We start from the raw sequence: 19174 nt of genomic DNA, 5'->3' as shown, positions 1-19174 counted from the left end.
GGTCTCTAGTACGCAAGTACACTTATTTCGCGGGTAAAATGTACCACGTGACATGATGTAATGCTAAACCTAAATTAAGGATAGTTAGTTTTTGTGTTACCATGTAAAGAGATAAGGACAATCCAGAGGAGGGGTTTTGGGTTATAAAAGAAGCCCACACTTCAAAGGTTTTGGAGAAGGAGGGAGAGGCAGAAGGTGACAGGAGAAAGACGGACCCATCCGACCAGACCATCCCGAGACGGCTTACACACTACAACGATGTAAGAGATATGAACTGTTATTTTTTCTATCTGTCTCCATCTATTAACTCAAGCCAAGACAGTTATTTTTCTCTAATGACTGTAACCCTCCAACTCTTATCTGAATAAATCCATAATATGTTTTTGACCTATCTTCGCTCCAATCATTATATACTGGCTATGCAGTTGTCGCCGTAAACCCATTATTTAACATTTGGCGAGCACCAGCCTGAATGATTGTGAACCACAGCTGTTTTCTGTGCAAGGTGATTTTTTTTCACGCTGCCTATTCTTGCAGAAGGACTTGTTTTTTTTTTCTCTCACGTCATTCCCTGCCTTTGTCCGAGAAGGGGGGTCTGTGGGGGTCTGTGAGTAATTTCTGTCCAAGTAATGCAGGCAAAGACGATACACTGTGTCCACATCAGAACCTAAGAGAGGGTTAACGTGACAAAGCTGCACGGAGGTCGTATGTGTCAAAGCCATTCCAGGACCATCCATCCAGTCGGTTGAAGCCATTCCAGGACCATCCATCCATAAGACGGTTGAAGCCATTCAAGGACAAGCATCACATACTGGTGAGAAATGGAGTTTATTCATGATTATTTTAGTAACTGTCATGTAGAGTATTCATTTGATCATACACATAGTGACGCACAGTTATGGTCAAATCTGTACCGGCAATGTGAACTTGAGAATTCTAAGCTAGATAAAAAGTTTTTTACTGTAAATCGGTTACAGAAAAAGATACAGAATGTATTGGGTATGGTATACACTTACAATTCCATGGTGGGTGGGGCACAGCCATATGCACACACTATCTGTATGGTGACTGACACACCCATAACAACAGGCACGCCCAATACAACAGACACACACGTCACAGATTCAGAAACAACAGATTGTCCACATTGTTCGATATTAGCAGAACATATCGAACATCTGGAGGATCAGTTGGAAACAAGAGCAGATTTAATATCAAAACTACGGAAAGATATTAAATATGTATCTGTTAATACGAGACAGAACAAGACAGAAGCTTTAGGTTCAGACGTACCGGACGGGCTGAATACGGCCGAGGACGAGACTCTGAATGAGGAGGAACTTCGAAAAAAGAAGTTACATGATAAGGCCGCCCGTCTTAACATTAAAATCCATGACCAATTAATGAAAATCATTAAGGACATACCGAAATATGATGATAAAATGGACGCCTTCCATAATGCGGACATTTTTGAGTCACATTCCGATAAATATAATCTAACAAATGAACAGAGAAACAAGATTTACAGGGTATGGCTTCCCTCCCACATGGCAAAAAGGTTACAAGCAACACCTAGGACTGACGAACACAATGACCTGATCCATGACACAAAGGAAGATAGGCTGAGACAGTTAATTCTCTTTACCACAGGAGAGTCTACCCCAACAGTCGAATTGTTAGAAAACCTTAAGACACACATACAGGAGGATCCGTTTGTCTTCCTCGTGAAATTCGAGCAAGGATATCGTTTGATAATGGAAATCGGATCTGATCAAGAACCGCCTTCCATGATCAAGGCCTTTGTTAAAAAGTTTAAATATTTGGACCCTGCTTCATTCGAAATAGCTTCTAGGATGGAAAGTCTACAAGAGGTCACGTCATTTATTGATAGAATACGTAGACGAATGAAGCAAAATCAGGTAAAATCAAAAATAGCCATGATAGAAGGGACCACTGACACATTAGTATCCCAGGAAAAACAGATCAAAAACAACAAAAGACCGGTGTTGAATTCTAAAAACAAGAATTCAGGGGGGGGTAACAGAAAGAGCACAATTCATTGCTTTTTTTGCGGCCTACCCGGACACCTGAAGTGGGAATGCAAGAAATTCCTGAGGGCGGGAGTTGAGGAAAGGCTGGGTAAGGAGAATGGACTGATGCCAAACACATCCAGTGCCCCTCCCCCATCTTCAGCACCTCCACCTTCATACACGCCCACTCGTACTGACAACAGAAATAACCAATCACCATACGCGCCCACTCATACTGACAACAGAAATAACCAATCACCATATGCACCTCTGACCAGACAGATAAGAGAAATGACCATACAGGGATTGGATGGAAGGGGTAAGACACCTGCTGCTCTTCTCCCTTCTCCATCCTCCTGACTAGCAAAGCCGGTCCCCAGGCTCCATCCACTGGAATTCGTCACTCGAGTTTTAATGGATAGCTGTGGTCGACCATTTTTAAAGGTAAATCTTGACGGTCAGGAAGTAACATTTCTCCTTGATACAGGTGCGCAATTGAGTGTCACAAATGTTGATTTACATTTAAAGCCAGATTCCCCTGTATGCACAATTGTTGGTTTCAGTGGTAAAAATGGAACAAAGGTGACTTTAGCGCAGGATGTTTCTTTGGAAATACCTGGTTTTTTGAAAACGAAAATGGATATTTGGTGTTGTCAGGATACTGAGAATATAATTGGCACTGATTTTATGGAAAAGCATGGCTGGATTATTGATTTGGGTAACAAAACAGTTTGGAAAGACTCTAACGGTTGTAAGGCGGTAGTTATTGATCCAGATGAATATAGTCATGTCGGGACCATTTGTTTGACCGATGTAGTGTCAGCAGATCATTTGTGGCCTGAAACTGGTGGTGACGAAGTATTGACTGAGTTAGTACAGCGGTTTCCTTCTTTATGGGCTCAGTACAGGAATGAGGTTGGAACAATGAAGGATGTAATTGTCAAAATTGAAGGCCGAGACCCACCTCCACAGCGTCAGTATAAGTTGCCTCCGGAGTCAGTTGCTCCGATGTCAAAGATTATACAGGAATTGTTGGCTCAAGGTGTAATACGTAAGGCAAATTCTGTTTGTAACAATCCATTGTGGTGTGTTCTGAAAAGCGATGGTAGCTATAGGATGTTGTTGGACTTGAGGATGTTCAATAAGTGTACTCCCAATGTAGCACCGATTGTAGCTGATACACATGACATGATGTCGAGATTGGATGCTAAGGCAAGGTATTTCTCAGTATTGGATATCAGTAATGGTTTTTTCAGTATACCGATTGAGCAAAGTTGCCAATATCGATTTGCATTCAACCACCTCGATCAGCAATATGTATGCTGTAGGCTTCCTCAGGGGGCTAGTATGTCGCCAAGCATTTTTCATCAGGCGCTAGCGAACGTTTTGTCGAAATTTTCTCGTCCGGAATGTTTATTGCAATATGTGGACGATATCTTGTTGAGCACGGAGGATGAGGAGATGCACGTGATCTTGCTTGCAGAATTGTTTGAGCTGCTGCATGAGGCAGGTTTAAAACTGAATACCAAAAAGGTCAAGCTGATGCAGACTGAGGTCAGGTTTTTAGGAGTTCTGTTAAGTCCAGGTACACGGCGACCCCTACAGGACAGAATAGAGGCAATTGCATCTCTTCCAATTCCAACATCACACAAGGCACTAAGACATTTTTTAGGACTTGTAAATTACTCAAGGGATTTCATTGAAAATTTTGCTGACAAAGCCAGACCTTTGTATGATCTTTTAAAAGGTGACAATGATGATTATTTTGGTCCCTGGAGTGTCGAACAGGAAAAAGCCTTCACACAATTGAAACATGATCTACAACACGCACCTGCGTTAAGTATGGTGGAAAAGAACGCACCTTTTGCGCTTCAAGCACACACTTCAGAGACAAGTATCTCTGTGGTTTTGCTGCAGCTGCAAGGGGGGGAATGGAGAATCTTGGGGTACTTCTCTAAGCTTCTCTCACCTGTTGAGAGGGGGTTTGAGGTGTGCGCAAGACACCTGGTGGGAGTGTATTTTGCAATAAAAATCACTCAACACATCATCGGGTTCCAAAAGGTTATTCTCCAAACGCCACATTCCACACTGAAACTTCTCTTTGAGAAAAACATCCCAGGTGTGTCAAATCAGAGATTTGCCCATTGGTTGCTCTCATTGTCTCCAAATCAAATTGAGGTAGATTATAAGGCCAAGTATGTTCTTCCTCAATTGATGCAGTATGAAGGACAAACCCATGATTGCATAGAAACGTTCCATGAACCAAGTCCATCTCTCTTCAGACGACAGTCGGAAGACGCAGATGAACCTGTGTTTGTAGACGGTTCTAGATTTTTTCTGGAAGGACACTATCACACAGGATATGGAATTTTCTATTCCAAGCGAGGACAAGTGGTAAAACACAAGTTACCGAGTCATTTCTCAGCTCAAAGGGCAGAGATAGAAGCGGTGAGAATGGTCCTACAGCTGAATGAAGCTGATGATCAAACTCCAATGGTAATCTACAGTGATAGCTCCTATGTTGTCAGATCCCTAACCGATTACCTGCCTGTTTGGGAAAGGAGAGGCTACGTGGACTCGTCCAACAAAGCCTTGTTGCACCGCGAAACTCTAGAATCAATTTTTGAGATGGCATCTAGGGCCCCAAATAGATTTGCTATAGTGAAAGTCGCTGCACATCAAAGATCTGATGATGAGTTATCTGTAGGAAATGCAACCGCAGATGCTCTAGCCAAAGAAGCTGCCCTGACAGGAGAGGAAGTGTTTGACTCTGAACCTTCTGAGATTTCAGCGGTTCAAAGAGCAGACACGTACATACCTTCATTTGCAGAAGAACAGAGAAAAGATCCTTCTCTTGTTATTTTTCTGGATGATCCAAAACCTCCTTTCATCTGTGAAAATGGGGTTTTGTGTCACAGTTCAAATGAAGAATTGCGTCCAGTTGTACCAAAACATCTACAGGTAGAATTCACTCGATACAACCATGAGAGTTTAGGTCACTTGGGACAACAGAAATTGTTAGTCATTCTCAAGGAGAAATTTTATTGGGAAAAAATGGACGAAACAGTTCAAAGTGTTGTACTATCATGTCTCATTTGTGCCCAAATAAATCCAAGACCTAAAGGACAGAAGCCACCACTTCTACGGATCGCACCTGCAGATGGTCCATGGTCTACACTGCAGATAGACTATATTGGTCCTTTACCCTCAGGTAAACATGGTCTCAGGTATGCATTGATTGTGGTAGATGTGTTCTCAAAATGGGTAGAAATATTACCTGTTAGGAAAGATGATGCTTTGTCCACAGCAAGGGAATTGGTACAACATGTCTTTTGTACTTGGGGGATCCCAAGGATGATTACCTCCGATCGAGGTAGCCACTTCACAGGTAAAATCATGCAAACTGCTTGTGCTATTCTAGGGGCGCGACAGCAATTTCATGTCCCCTATCATCCACAATCTGCGGGAATTGTGGAAAGAATGAATAGGACAATCAAGTCCAGAATTGCAAAGATGCTTTTGGACAAAGGTAACACTTGGGTTGACAAGGTACCTTTCATACTGATGAGTATAAGAGGTTCAATCTCTTCTACAACTCAATTCACTCCGTTTGAGTTGATGACGGGAAGAAAAATGCCATTGTGGTTCCCACATGAGCCATTTTTATCCACTCCACAAAAAGATGCTATCTTAAGGTCCCAATGGTTGAGATCGCTGCAGGAGAACCTGAAAGCGATTCTGCCATATGCGGCATCGAGAATGCAGAAAATGGAGCCACCCTATGAGTCCAAATTCAAGAAAGGTGCTCAAGTGATGATCAAAACCTTTCGCAAGAGTGGTCCATGGGAGTGTAATTGGGAAGGTCCCTTTGAAGTCCTTGAGACTATGGGACAAGTCATGATTCTTGTGCACCGAGTGTCAAATGTGGTAAAAAAGACCCGGAAAACACAAAAAGTGTGGGTTCACGTTGACCAGTGCAAAATATTTGTGACAAAATAATGATACTGCATTTCTTTCCAGGAAGAAATGGATTCCTATACGAACTGGAATAAAGAACCTAAAGACTGTGAAGGAAAGATGACATCAAGCCTTCTGGAGAAAGAACATCTTCCCAAGCTCAAGACCAGCTTCTACGTGATGGGATCTACGTTCCTGCTGCTTTGCTTTATTTTCATCATTGTTTACATGTTACATCAAGGAACAATCGCCAATGATGTGAATGAACAGACTAGAGAGATTCAACACTCACGAAGACCAAGAGGATCAGATACACGGAACTTACTGACAGAGGACATCACGGACGATTCTGTGGAGATAACAGGAAATATCTGCATGGGATATGGAACAAAATGTTGCATTGAATTACATTTCATACACGACACAGACATAATATTACATGCGATTGCAGGACCTAAAACTAGATTCACACAATTACAAGGAGAATATGTACACAATAATAAAACTGGTACATGGGAATGTTCTCCTACAGATGTACTATACTGGAACATAGAGATCAGAGGTGATGAACCTGCTGTATGGTCCGGTGATATTACAAATGACATGATTGCAAAGGGAAAGTTTGGAAGATCCAAAACAGAAATTTTGTTAAAAACTCAGGTTTTTGGGAAAATTCTGGATCCTTCTTTACTCTCCATCACAGAAGGAGATAAAGATTGGGTCAAAACATGGAATTTCCAGATAACACGGGAACCTGTGCAAGTTCAGGTATCTGTAGTGTTTACCGTTACTAACACTATAGTTCCGGAAATAAGGGTTTCACCACAGACAGTACATAATAAAGTAAATACATTACCCATAATGTTAAAATGTGACACAAGGTTGAAATTGCCTTCTGAGTCTTGTTGACATGGACCAAGAATTCATCATTTTTGGGAAGTTTTTTAAACAGTCCAACTAATGTCATTCACAGAGGTCAGATTGGTAATATCAGGTGGATGGATGATACGTTCATTTTTTCCATAGAGAATCCATCTTCCAGGGACTCTGGAATTTACCAGTGTTGCGTTGAAACAAAGACACATTACAGACATTGTAAAGACGTTAGTGTGAATATTTGGTCAGCAGCAGACAGTGCATGCACAGACACGAGGTTCATGCCGTCTACTCCTTTCCAAATTAATCAATTTCAGTCCAAGTCCTTATTAAGGGATGGAGAATTTATGACAATGGTGTGGACTTTCAATATGTCTCATTGGAAGATCTCTACCAGGTTTCCTCAGTGTCAATCACATCTCATAAACATGGAGATGGGGATAGAACAATGGTTTGGGAAAAGAACTACTCAGACTAGGAGTAAGAGAGGAGTGTTAGAAGGAATTCTGGAAGGAATTGGGACAGTGGGAAGTCTGACTAATGCTATGAGTATACAGACACTTAAGTCAGATTTGGATAATATTGGTTTTATTGGAGGAAAAGGTGTAAAGGTTCAGAAGAGTCTGAATCAACTTCTGGAAAAGATGGTAATGAATACAGCTGCTGTACTAGGCTCTTCCGTGTCACATCTACAGGATGCTACATTAGCTCTCGTGGAAAGCACACACGAAACACAAGTGGCTAAAGCGTGCCTGGAGATACAGGTAGAGTACTCTTCTAATTTGAAGCTGATTGCACAAGCTTTACAGAGTGGAATTACTCCACTGGGAATACTGCGAAATTTACCTGTAGAGTATGATTTTGCATTGAATCATACGGATTTGTGGGTAAATAAGTGGTTAGGATGTGAACGAAACATTTGTGTTGGCACATCACTAATCCCAGTGATTGGAAGAGAAGGAACTATTGTTCCTGTTACAGTTTTGGGTATACCTGTGAGCAACACACAACAAGTGTTCTATCAACTGCAGTACACAGATTTTGCATTTGATGGAGTGAACACTGAACAAGTAGACATTTCTTCATGTTTGCATTTTGTTTCTAAGGTGATGTGTTTACCTGGACAGGATAAGGTGATTTATCATTCATGTTTTCATAATCATTCTTCTTGTCATGCGAGAATAGAGACTGTACAGACACTACATGATCTGGTGACTCCAGTAAGTCCAACTAAGATATGTTTTCAGGTCATGTCTGAGACAGAGAAGGTTTCTGTTTTCTATCCTGCTTGTGTACATAAGGAAAACCTACCTATGGGTTTGTATTGTATAGAAGGAGATGTGAGATCTCTTTCAAAGAAGGAAGGAAGTTTTAATATCACTTCTATAGGAAAGAGAAATTTAACGGCATTTCCGATACAATTCAATTTATCACAGATAAATGATTTTCCTTGGGATATGTGGACAAGTGAAATAAAGAAAGACAAGGGTTTGATAGATTTATTAACGAAACAGTTAAAGGAAGCAGAAATTATATTCAGACATGAACAAGGTGAATTAAGTGATATTGAACACGAATGGAATGGAATGTCAGGTAGAACTTGGTGGAAGAGTTTTAGTAAATCTGTACATTCCTGGTCTCAGTCATCTTTTCAGTCAGCGGTTGGTAATGTTTTATTTAATCCCATCATAATCATATTTTTATTAGTTTTGATGTGTATTATATATCAAGTTTTTGTGATGTGTAGAATTCAGAAGATATATAGGAACATAAAAATAGAAATGAAAAAGGAAGATAACATTCTTAGAGGAATGTTAAATCGCAAGATGACTTTTTGACAGAAAGTTGCAGATTGGTTTATCAAGTCAAATATTGGTCTAGAATTTCCAACAAGAATGTATGTGATACGAATGATGACACGATTGAGTTAGGGTTTCCCGGGGTTCATCAAACGTCCATATAAGGGGGGACTGTAAAATAGTGAGTTTATGGAGATTGATTCATAAACTGGAGTACATATATTCATAAATATATGTATATCGCCCCATCCCTTTAAGAGTGAGTTTGTGAGCTGGAGATATTGACCAAGAGTTTGAAATGGTAAGAACCAAGCTCATCTGTTAGTCGTCCATCAAAGCCATCTGACATTGTTTGTCAAAGTTGTCAAAGTAGTGCTATATATTGTTTAGAATGTTGGGCTATGAGCTGAAATAGCTATGAGAAACGTTTTACTGTAAGTTACTGTTACACTGAGGTCAAAGCTCAGCGAGCTTCAAAGGAATTATAAATAAGATTGAAGTAGGTTTTGTTACAGGTCTCTAGTGCGCAAGTACACTTATTTCGTGGGTAAAATGTACCACGTGACATGATGTAATGCTAAACCTAAATTAAGGATAGTTAGTTTTTGTGTTACCATGTAAAGAGATAAGGACAATCCAGAGGAGGGGTTTTGGGTTATAAAAGAAGCCCACACTTCAAAGGTTTTGGAGAAGGAGGGAGAGGCAGAAGGTGACAGGAGAAAGACGGACCCATCCGACCAGACCATCCCGAGACGGCTTACACACTACAACGATGTAAGAGATATGAACTGTTATTTTTTCTATCTGTCTCCATCTATTAACTCAAGCCAAGACAGTTATTTTTCTCTAATGACTGTAACCCTCCAACTCTTATCTGAATAAATCCATAATATGTTTTTGACCTATCTTCGCTCCAATCATTATATACTGGCTATGCAGTTGTCGCCGTAAACCCATTATTTAACAAAAAGAAATATCCAGCATCCAATTTCCTTAAAAAATATCTTCTTCTTTATTGTAAAGATTAAAAAAATTCTATTTCCAAGAATAAAAAACAATGCATTGTCAGCACAGGTACAAGTACGCGTTTCGGATGTTACATATCCTTAATCTGAAAAAGGATGGTTCCTTAATCTGGTTTTCAGATTAAGGATGTGTAACATCCGAAACGCGTACTTATACCTGTGCTGACAATGCATTGCTTTTTACCCTTGGAAATGGAATTTTTTTTAATCTTTACAATAAAGAAGACGATATTTTTTAAGGAAATTGGATGCTGGATATTTCTTTTCTCTTGGATCCCTACACATATAGTCTGGCTGAAGCTGTCCATGAATCCGTGCACCTTCCTGGAATAGATAGTGGTCTCCTCACTGGGTGAGCTGGTTCAAATCTTTCCTTCCTTCCCAGGAGGTTTTGGAGTCACAGTCGTGGAGGATTTGTAATGTGACTCATTTTTAAAAAATTATAGTGGAGAAATGTCTACTGGTATTCTACACATATACATGTATATTACACATACAGTATGCAAAAACAAAGAAAGGCTTTAAAAACTATAGACAAAAAAAATTTAGAAGAACAACATTGTCCATGTAGATCCTTGTAGGGAAAGAGTTAATATCCTGTGAGCAGTAGCACAGAAATACATTCCCATTTAGCCGTTCTCTCATTGCGAATTTCATTGGTTTGTGGACCCCGCTCTGTATTTTCCATTAAAACACGTGAACTTCTTTCCTAGCAATCAAGGACACTAATGACGTTATCATGGAGTTCCTGAATTGCAACGGATTGTTTCATACACGTTACATTAACGAGATGCCGAGTGTTACAGTGTGAAGAATATTTCTCATTGCTACGGTGTGATTATTTTTTCTTATTCTGGTGGTGTGATCCTTATTCTGCACGTTCTCTTGTATTTTGACTTTATATTATGTTATTTTCTGTTGTTTATATATAATATTATTATTCTGTGTAAAGAGATTGATACTATTCACTGTCCCCAATGGGGCTCACAATCTATTTTCCCGCTATCTTAAACACAAGCCCATGGAAGGATACTCTTTATAGAAAATCAGAGCACCTACTTTTATTTTATTGGAATGTGGTAGAAGAGAACCCATAAGAAACCCACACAAATTTGGAAGAACATAGCGTACATACTCCATGCAGATTGTGATATTGGGTACATTTGATCAAGAATCCTAACGCACTTGTAGGAGGTGGTGGATTCGCTCCCACTCCTACTAAGCCGGGTTTCCCCTATTGTACAGTATTGTGATATAAATGCACTTAATATTGAATGTATATTAGTGCGGCTGTCGGCGATGTAGCAGAGCCGGATCAGCGCAGCAGTCAGGGCCATCTAGCGGCCAATAGATTTTAGTGTTTTATTGAATATCGAGTTTATGATTAGTGTGCATCTTGGAGTAATGTGTAATATATGAGATAATAGCCAAGAAAAACTTTGTTCCAGCACATACGGAGTATAAATTATTGGAAAAATATAGTAAAACACACACACAGATGGTAGGTGAAAAAAAATAGCAAATTGGCCCCAGAAACACCGCTTTACGCGTTTTGAGGCGTGCACATCTTAATCAACCATGATTAAGAGGTTCACACCTCGAAACACGTAAACAGGTGTTTCTAGGGCCAGTTTGCTGTTTTTTTCACCTACCATCTGTGTGTGTGTTTTTTACTATATTTTTCCAATAAAAAAAGTTTATACTCCGTATGTGCTGGAGCAAAGTTTTTCTTGGATTGTCTTGGACAGATGCTGTGCACTTAGAGGAACAGGTGAGCTGGATACCTTTGTACTTTCTTGCAATATGAGACAATATGTATAATATGTGTTGGCTCAAAGAGCTGTGTCAGGCGGGAGGCACAGTTTGTGGAGTCACGTAAAGCATATATAGGAGTAACAGAAAAAAAACACCAAAAAACTGAGCTGTAACAAATGTTCAATAAACATGCGACATTACAAGCATGTGAATTGCAGCCTCAAGACTAGAAAAAAAACAAAGGAGAAAAATTGTAGGAAAAATACCCTGACTATAAATAAATAAATTGCAAGTGCTTAAAGTGAACCTGTCATCAGAAATTTAGCTATAAAGCTAAAAGTTTCCGCCCTGTGCAGCTCCTGGGCTGCATTCTAGGAAGCTTCCTATAGTTTTTGTGGCCCCTTTTATTCCAAAATAAATACTTTACAAACTTGTACCTTTTCGTATGCAAATTTCTTAAATCTTCCATGGGGGCGGGCTGCCTGATGTACATTGCTGTCCTCCTGCCGATCTACGCCGCCCCCGAACGCTGAATTTCAAACCTCAGGACGCCGCCCCTGGGCGCCCGTGGTCCCGCGCATGCGCTGTGCTACTGTAGCGGTGCCGTGCACTGCGTGCACGTGTGACCGCTGGTGACGCTTTTGCGCGGGCACCGACTGCTCCGTCCGCTCCTCCCATCTATTTCCTGCTGCTGAGCAGGATGGGAAGGAGGTGACGTCCGGTCATCTGGCCAGCGAGCGCTTGCGCAGAACGCTGGAGGAAGAGGGGAAAGTGCGGTCACGAGGTTATGGGCGGCACTTGCTGATGACACTCACAGCGCCGCCCATAACCTCGTGCCCGCGCAAAGTGTCACTAGCGGTCACACGTGCACACAGTGCACGGCACCGCTACAGTAGCACAGCGCATGCGCGGAACCATCTGAGACAGTCCCTAACCTACTAAAGTTAAAAACATATTCTGTACCTGACTTGTGTCATGTCAAAACTTCAATATGAATGGTAAAGTGGTCAGCTGGGTCCCAGATTAAATACACAGCAAAAAATGAGAAGCAAGTAGTTGTTCAGCCTCAGTATCAGGAGGGCTGCGCCCCCAACTTGCATTAAAGCAAGATAACAGAAAAAAAGCACCAAAAATCTGAGCTGTAACAAATGTTCAATAAACATGTAACATTACAAGCATGTGAATTGCAACCTCAAGATTAGAAAAAAACAAAGGCGTAACAGGTATTAATACTAAAGAATGTTTTAGGTTAAGATTTAGTGTAACTTAGGGACTAAAAGTGCAGGAGGGGCGTAAATGGTAGATAGATAGTTTGTTAGTACAGCAGTAGGCAGGAGCTGGCGGGTCTAGAGTTTATACAGTTGGTAAGCTAGGAGACTAAAGCTGGGTTCACACTAAGCGACAGCAACAACGACGTCGCTGTTACGTCACCATTTTCGGTGACGTAACAGCGACCTTGTAAGTCGCTGTTATGATCACTGCTTAGCTGTCAAACACAGCAGAAGCAGCGATCATAACGTCGCTGTGCTACATGTGCAGAGAGCAGGGAGCCGCGCTTAGCGCTGGCTCCTTGCTCTCCTAGGTACAGTACACATCGGGTTAATTAACCCGATGTGTGCTGCAGCCACATGTCACAGTGCAGAGAGCAGGGAGCCGCGCGCACTGCTTAGCGCTGGCTTCCTGCTCTCCTTGCTACAGTATACATCGGGTTAATTACCCGATGCGTACTGCAGCCACATGTGCACAGAGCAGCAGCCAGCACTGGCAGCAAGGGCGGAGGCTGGTAACGAAGGTAAATATCGGGTAACCAGGGAAAGGGCTTCCCTTGGTTACCTGATGTTTACGCTGGTTACAGCTTACCGCAGCTGCCAGACGCCGGCTCCTGCCCGCTGCTCGCTTCATTTCGTCGCTCTCTCGCTGTCACACACAGCGATGTGTGTGTCACAGCGGGAGAGTGACGACCAAAAAATGAAGCTGGACATTCAGCAACGACCTGCGACCTCACAGCAGGGGCCAGGTCGTTGCTGGATGTCACACACAGCGACAGCGACGGGACGTCGCTGCAACGTCACAGAAAATGGTGACGTAGCAGCGACGTCGTTGTCGTTGTCGCTGTGTGTGACACCAGCTTTAGGCTCCTTTCACATTGCGTTTCAGTGGCTCCGTCGTGTCATACGTCCAAAATCCCACCCCTCCCCCCACAAAACATGTTTCGGACGTATGTGCCGACAGGGCCATTGAGTATAATGGAGGAGACAGAGCAAGTGTATGATCTGTCTTGCACCATTTTCGGGTATATACTCTTTTGCAGACGGACACCTGAATGTAGTCTGCTACGTCTGGACATCCGCCTGCAGAAAGCATATACACCCGAAAATGGTGCAAGACAGAGCATACGCTTGCTCTGTCTGCTCCATTATACTCAATGACCCTGTCGGCGCCTACGTCCGAAACACGTTTTGTGAGGGGAGGGGCGGGATTTTGGACGTATGCCCCAACGGAGCCAGTGAAACGCAATGTGAAAGGGGCCTTAGAGACAGAGGGAGGAGCCGAGGTCTGGTTAGGCAGACAGGTCAGAAACTGAGGGAAGTTCTGCAGAGTGGCTCCAACATACAGACAGGGCTTTGTAGCTTTGGCCTGTCTATGAACTGGGAGGAAGCCTCCCTTGTGTCCAGAGCCTTAAGGCCCCGTCACACGCTACGATATATCTAACGATATATCGCCGGGGTCACGGAATTCGTGATGCACATCCGGCATCGTTAGCGATGTCGTAGCGTGTGACACCTACGAACGACTGTTAACGAGCAAAAATACTCACCTTATCGTTGCTCGTTGACACGTCGTTCATTTTCATAATGTCGTTCCTCCTTCTGCGCGCAGGTTGTTCGTCGTTCCCGTGGCAGCACACATCGCTGCGTGTGACACCCTGGGAACGATGAACAAAGCTTACCTGCATCCCGCTGGCAAAGAGGAAAGAAGGAGGTGGGCGGGATGTTACGTCCGCTCATCTCCGCCCCTCCGCTTCTATTTGGCGGCCACTGTGTGACGTCGCTGTGATGCCGAACGTCCCTCCCCCTTCAGGCCTGCGACACACATCCGTGCCGCCGGCACGTGTTTGTCATTTTTTACACGTACTGGTGGCACGGAGACACGTTAAGCAATGCTACCCTATTGTAGCAGGCACACACGTAAAACCAAACGGAACATGTGTCCCTGTGCGTTTGTACGTGTGTGCGTTTTTCAAAGCGCTGACATGTCAGTGTTTTCTCCCGCAGCACGGGTGTCACACGGCCCGCACCCGTACCACACGGGTGTAGTGTGGATGCGGTCCCGTGTGACATGCCGGAGAAAACACACGTGTCAGTGAAAAAAAAACAAAACATTAACTCACCTTCTCCAGCCCTCCTGTCTCTGCCGCTGCTGCCTCTTGCTGCAGACCTCCGCTCATTATTCTCATTGAATATTCGCTTCACTGCCTGGCAGCAGCAGCAGTAGCGGGGAGACGGGAGGGCTGGAGACCGAGGATCAGCACCACGGACAGCAGGAAGGACCAGGTGAGTATGTAAACTACTGGTTCTACGTGTGCTATCGCAGATAGCACACGTAGAACACACGTGGCCCGCACGTACCAGAGACACGTACTTACATGCACGCAACACGCAGGGGAAATACGTGTCTCTCGGCACGTGCGTGAATTTCACATGAGTGTGGCAGAGGCCTCAGGAAGAGGATGTTCGCCGCCCACAGCGACGTCGTTAGGGAGGTATGTACGTGTGACGGGGGTTAACGACATTGTGAGCCTCAGACAATGAATTGCCCGCGACGCACAAACGACGGGGGCGGGTGCGATCGCTCATACGATTGCACGATATATCGATGCGTGTAACACCGCCTTAAGGCTTGCCTCAATGATCAGTCTAGAGAGCGTCCCAGGATCGGTAGGACATTGGGTAAAGTGCTGGAGGATCTTTGTACTGGTCAGGAGCTAGAGCGCTGTCCGGGGTCATGTTTGGAACACTGTTCCCACAAAGATAGGTAACAGGGAAGAATTACAGAGTACTTTTGGCTGCTGGAAGGCTTATACCCAGAGCAACGGCTATAAGCAAGAGTACCCCCAGGAAACAGCGGTAGCAGAAAGTTCAAGGCCATGTTCGTCCTGATCAACTTGTACCAAGATTAAAACGGTTTGTCACAACCTCACCGCCAGCAGATCCAGGAAGGAGGCGAGTGTCCGAGAGAAGAGTCGACCCACTAGACCACAGGGGGAACCCGAACTTACCCTTTAACAGATGGAGGGGCTTGACTAAGCGCCCGCTGCAAGGCGGGACACCAGGTGCCACTCCCAGGGGAAGAGACCGGGACTGTGGCAGCTGAGCGGGCCAGAATGACCACCGGACTGGGGAAGTGTAGCACCCCTGAACCCCTCAGGGCACTACTTGTTACTGCATCCTGACCAAGATGCAGAGCCTACCCCCAGGGACCTGGAAGCCCAGTACCTGTACCAACAAAACACAAAACATCCCCAGTTTCCCACTACCAATTAGGGATGACTGACTAGTCCTTGACGCAATGGATGGCCACCAAGAGGCGGAGCCAGTCCATTCCACTAGAAAGCAACCCGGTGGGAGGAGACAAACAGACACAGACGGCCACTGAGACAGAGGAGTCCGGTAGTGACAGTTGAAGGGGACGGACGTGTCTCCAGAGGGAGTCATGTAACAGTGACCCAGGTGCCAAGGAGAGTGATAGCCAGGGATTACAAGGGATATTAAACAGTTTGTAGCACCACTCATGGTGTACGGTAATTTGGGAAGTACCGCCACTGCCGCTGAGAGTACCCAGGGTGATGAAGTGGGGCAGCAAGGTGTTGTAACCCTCCACGGGTAGGGGAGAGAATCCCCGGGACTCAGTGTTTGGGGGGTTTGCCATGGGGCACAGGGGGTCACTCTGGTACTCACTCAGTCCATTAAGCAGACACCGACAACTGGTAAAACAAGTCTCTGGACACCGCTGCCGCTGAGGGGAGCTAGTTCGGGTCCCATCCCCAATGGTGTTGCCTGGTGATCCGTGACCTGCCTCCTGGCACTAAGTTTATTTCTCTGGTGTTCCCGGTAGTGTGAAACTTGCCAGGTCCCACTCCCCACTATGACTAAGTGTGGGAGCTTGCTCTCAGGGCTCACGCTTGGGATTTTCTGGACCATTTTGGATGGAAAGTCCTATCCCCCTCGTTGCGCTAGTGTTCCTATTTTGGAGCGGTTGGGAACAAATCTTGAAGGCTCCGTTCTCCTTGGGTAAATTATTGGGTTGCCTGAAGCTACTCCCCGACCTAGCGTCCACGTACCCTGTCGTGCCTTGGTCCCGGACCGGTGATGGTGCAAGGCTGCCGGCTGTCCTCCTCGACAGATCTGTGCCCCTTGCCACGATCCCCTGCGACTGGGGGTCCGACTCCTCTAGGCCCAGACTACCGTCGGGAACCTAGAAAGTTTTCCAGGAGCCCTGCTCCCGACCTCCTCTCACTTCCACTACTCAGTCTACTCTCTCTTTTTGACACTCCTCACTTTCCCTCTCCAACCCCCCAGGTGGGCGACTCTATTCCACTCAAGCCGTCCACTGGTGTGTCTGGTGGGTGTGGTGTAGGGTGTATCTAGGAATTGATTATCTGATGTAGGCAACACTATATGGTTAGGGACCTAAAACCAAGAAGGAGGTAGAGACTGCACGGGAGGGCAGGTTGTGCAATACCCTGTGACGACCCGATAGTCCAGGGGCGTCACAACAGCTTCAGGCAACTTGAAAAATACCTGCACAGTGAGGGGACCTTCATGGACCTCACTGACCCAAGAATCCGTGGGCACCAGCAGTAAAGATTGAGCCAGGGACCGGAACAGAACACAGACCCTACAGGGTTCGCACTTCCTGACGCACGAATGAGAGACTGCCAAAAGACAGTAAGGGAACCAGAAACTCTCCAAGCTACGGGGTCCCACTAGCAAGTGAGAGGTGCCAGGGAAAGAGACTATCAGGTCACCACACCGACACTGGGACAAAAGGGACCAGGGGTCCGAACTAGCCGTCCTCAAGGCCACAGCTCAACATCACTGTGAGTTTCCAGAAGTTGCACTCATCCCAATCGTGTGGTCTTCCTTCTTTCTGCGCCGGACCCTACATTCACTCCCTGGGGCCCAGCCCTACTTGCGGAGTGCTTACCATCCAGGCTGCCACCACCATCAGCCCCAGAGGTAACAGACTGTGCAGCGGCAGTTCACTCCCCTGTATATATCCCCCTTTTAAAAAGCGTCCCCAGGGTCACGGAACCGGGCATCAGCCATTATACAACCGTGACACAGCATGTCCATACATACACGGCCCAGGACCGAGTACCCCATAGCCCGGGGCGACACAGAAGCAAAACACAGAGCAGTGACCTGAACAGGATCGAGCAAGGTAAGCACCTCCAGACATCAGGCATGAGACACCAGGAGTAGGACGTTAGGCATTGGTCCACAGGCATAGGGCATGGACATCGGGTCAGGCTCCAGACATCGGGCAGAGGTTATCAGACACCAGACATCGGGTACAGCAAGCATGGACCGCAACAGGGCAGTGCAGGTACGGGTGTGGACCACAGCAGAGTGATGTTGGCACAGCAAGTACATCCAGACTTCAGGTTATATAAAACACGACTTTAGTCACAGGACATGGAAGGACTTCGGATACATCACACGGCAGGATAACAGGTAACACAGCAGGATATCAGGGTACATCACACTGCAGGATATCAGGGTACATCACTCGGCAGGAACACAAATACAGGACACAGGACCAGGCTGGAGTCCAGTGGGATAGCCAATATACTGGACTCAGGAACAGAAGACCCCAGCCCTTCAGGAACACATACAAAAAAAAACACAAACAAAATGATATGAAATGCTCTGCCTCTCCTATCATTGGGAGGAGCCTTAAATAGCTGGTGCCTCCCAGCAATAGGCTGGGGACACCTTAGCAAGGTGCGCACATCTCCCTATAAAAGATGAGGAAGTGTGCGCGCAGCCCCTAGGCTGGAGAGCAGGAAACCCCACCTGCAGCCTAGGTGGAAGCAGAGCCGACCATCATGTGGGCATCCACCGGCAAACACAGCAGGGGACTACACTTATACGCGGTGGCAGAGAAGAGGGACGCAGGTACACTGCACAAGGTACAGAGGGACGCCGGCATCCCTGGTATGCCGGCATGACACTATTCCTGTTGATTGTTATATGAGAAAGACTCTGTGTGTCATGTGCGGCCCTGCTATGTCTCCAACGGGGACCAGCATTGGGGTGATAGAGATGACTCTGACGGCTGCAGTAAGTGCTACACACCCCAGCCGAGGCAAGTCACAGAAACATAGCTTTAATGGAGCAAGAGTGCAGAGGACCCCCAGCCTGAAGGTCACCCCACTCTTCACAAGGAGAACCACTAAGCTACATTGCTGTCTAGGGAACAAAGATCATAGTTAAATGAAAAAGTCCTCGTGGCACCACCCCAGCAGATTTTTTTTAATCTTACCACAGCACTGACTGCTTGTCACTAAAGATAAGTGAACCCAAACTGTAAAGTTCGGGGTTCGTACCGGACACGGACTTTTCAAAAAAATCAGTGACCGAGTTCGGAGTTCAAGTGTGGTATGTATTCTAACCACTCTATCAAAAATCGGGGTGCTCGGGTAGGCTTGGTGCTTGGTCCAGTGCAA

At 45.1% G+C, this 19174-nt stretch overlaps 1 protein-coding gene across 1 annotated transcript in view; it reads left to right on the top strand.

Moving 5' to 3' along the window:
- The first annotated feature begins 702 nt into the window (after positions 1-702).
- The window catches only part of LOC142243814 (uncharacterized), a 35195-nt gene continuing 16723 nt past the window's right edge, over positions 703-19174 (top strand). The window contains exons 1-2 of the mRNA XM_075316019.1: positions 703-814; positions 6051-6647. Coding sequence (XP_075172134.1) covers positions 6057-6647 — 591 coding nt within the window. The 5' untranslated portion in view covers positions 703-814; positions 6051-6056. The remainder of the gene's footprint in view (positions 815-6050; positions 6648-19174) is intronic.

Source organism: Anomaloglossus baeobatrachus, chromosome 6 (genome assembly GCF_048569485.1).
Source record: "Anomaloglossus baeobatrachus isolate aAnoBae1 chromosome 6, aAnoBae1.hap1, whole genome shotgun sequence".
NCBI classification, from domain to species: domain Eukaryota; kingdom Metazoa; phylum Chordata; class Amphibia; order Anura; family Aromobatidae; genus Anomaloglossus; species Anomaloglossus baeobatrachus.
Note: the sequence above shows the minus strand (reverse complement) of the source record. Positions and strands in the feature narration are given on the sequence as shown.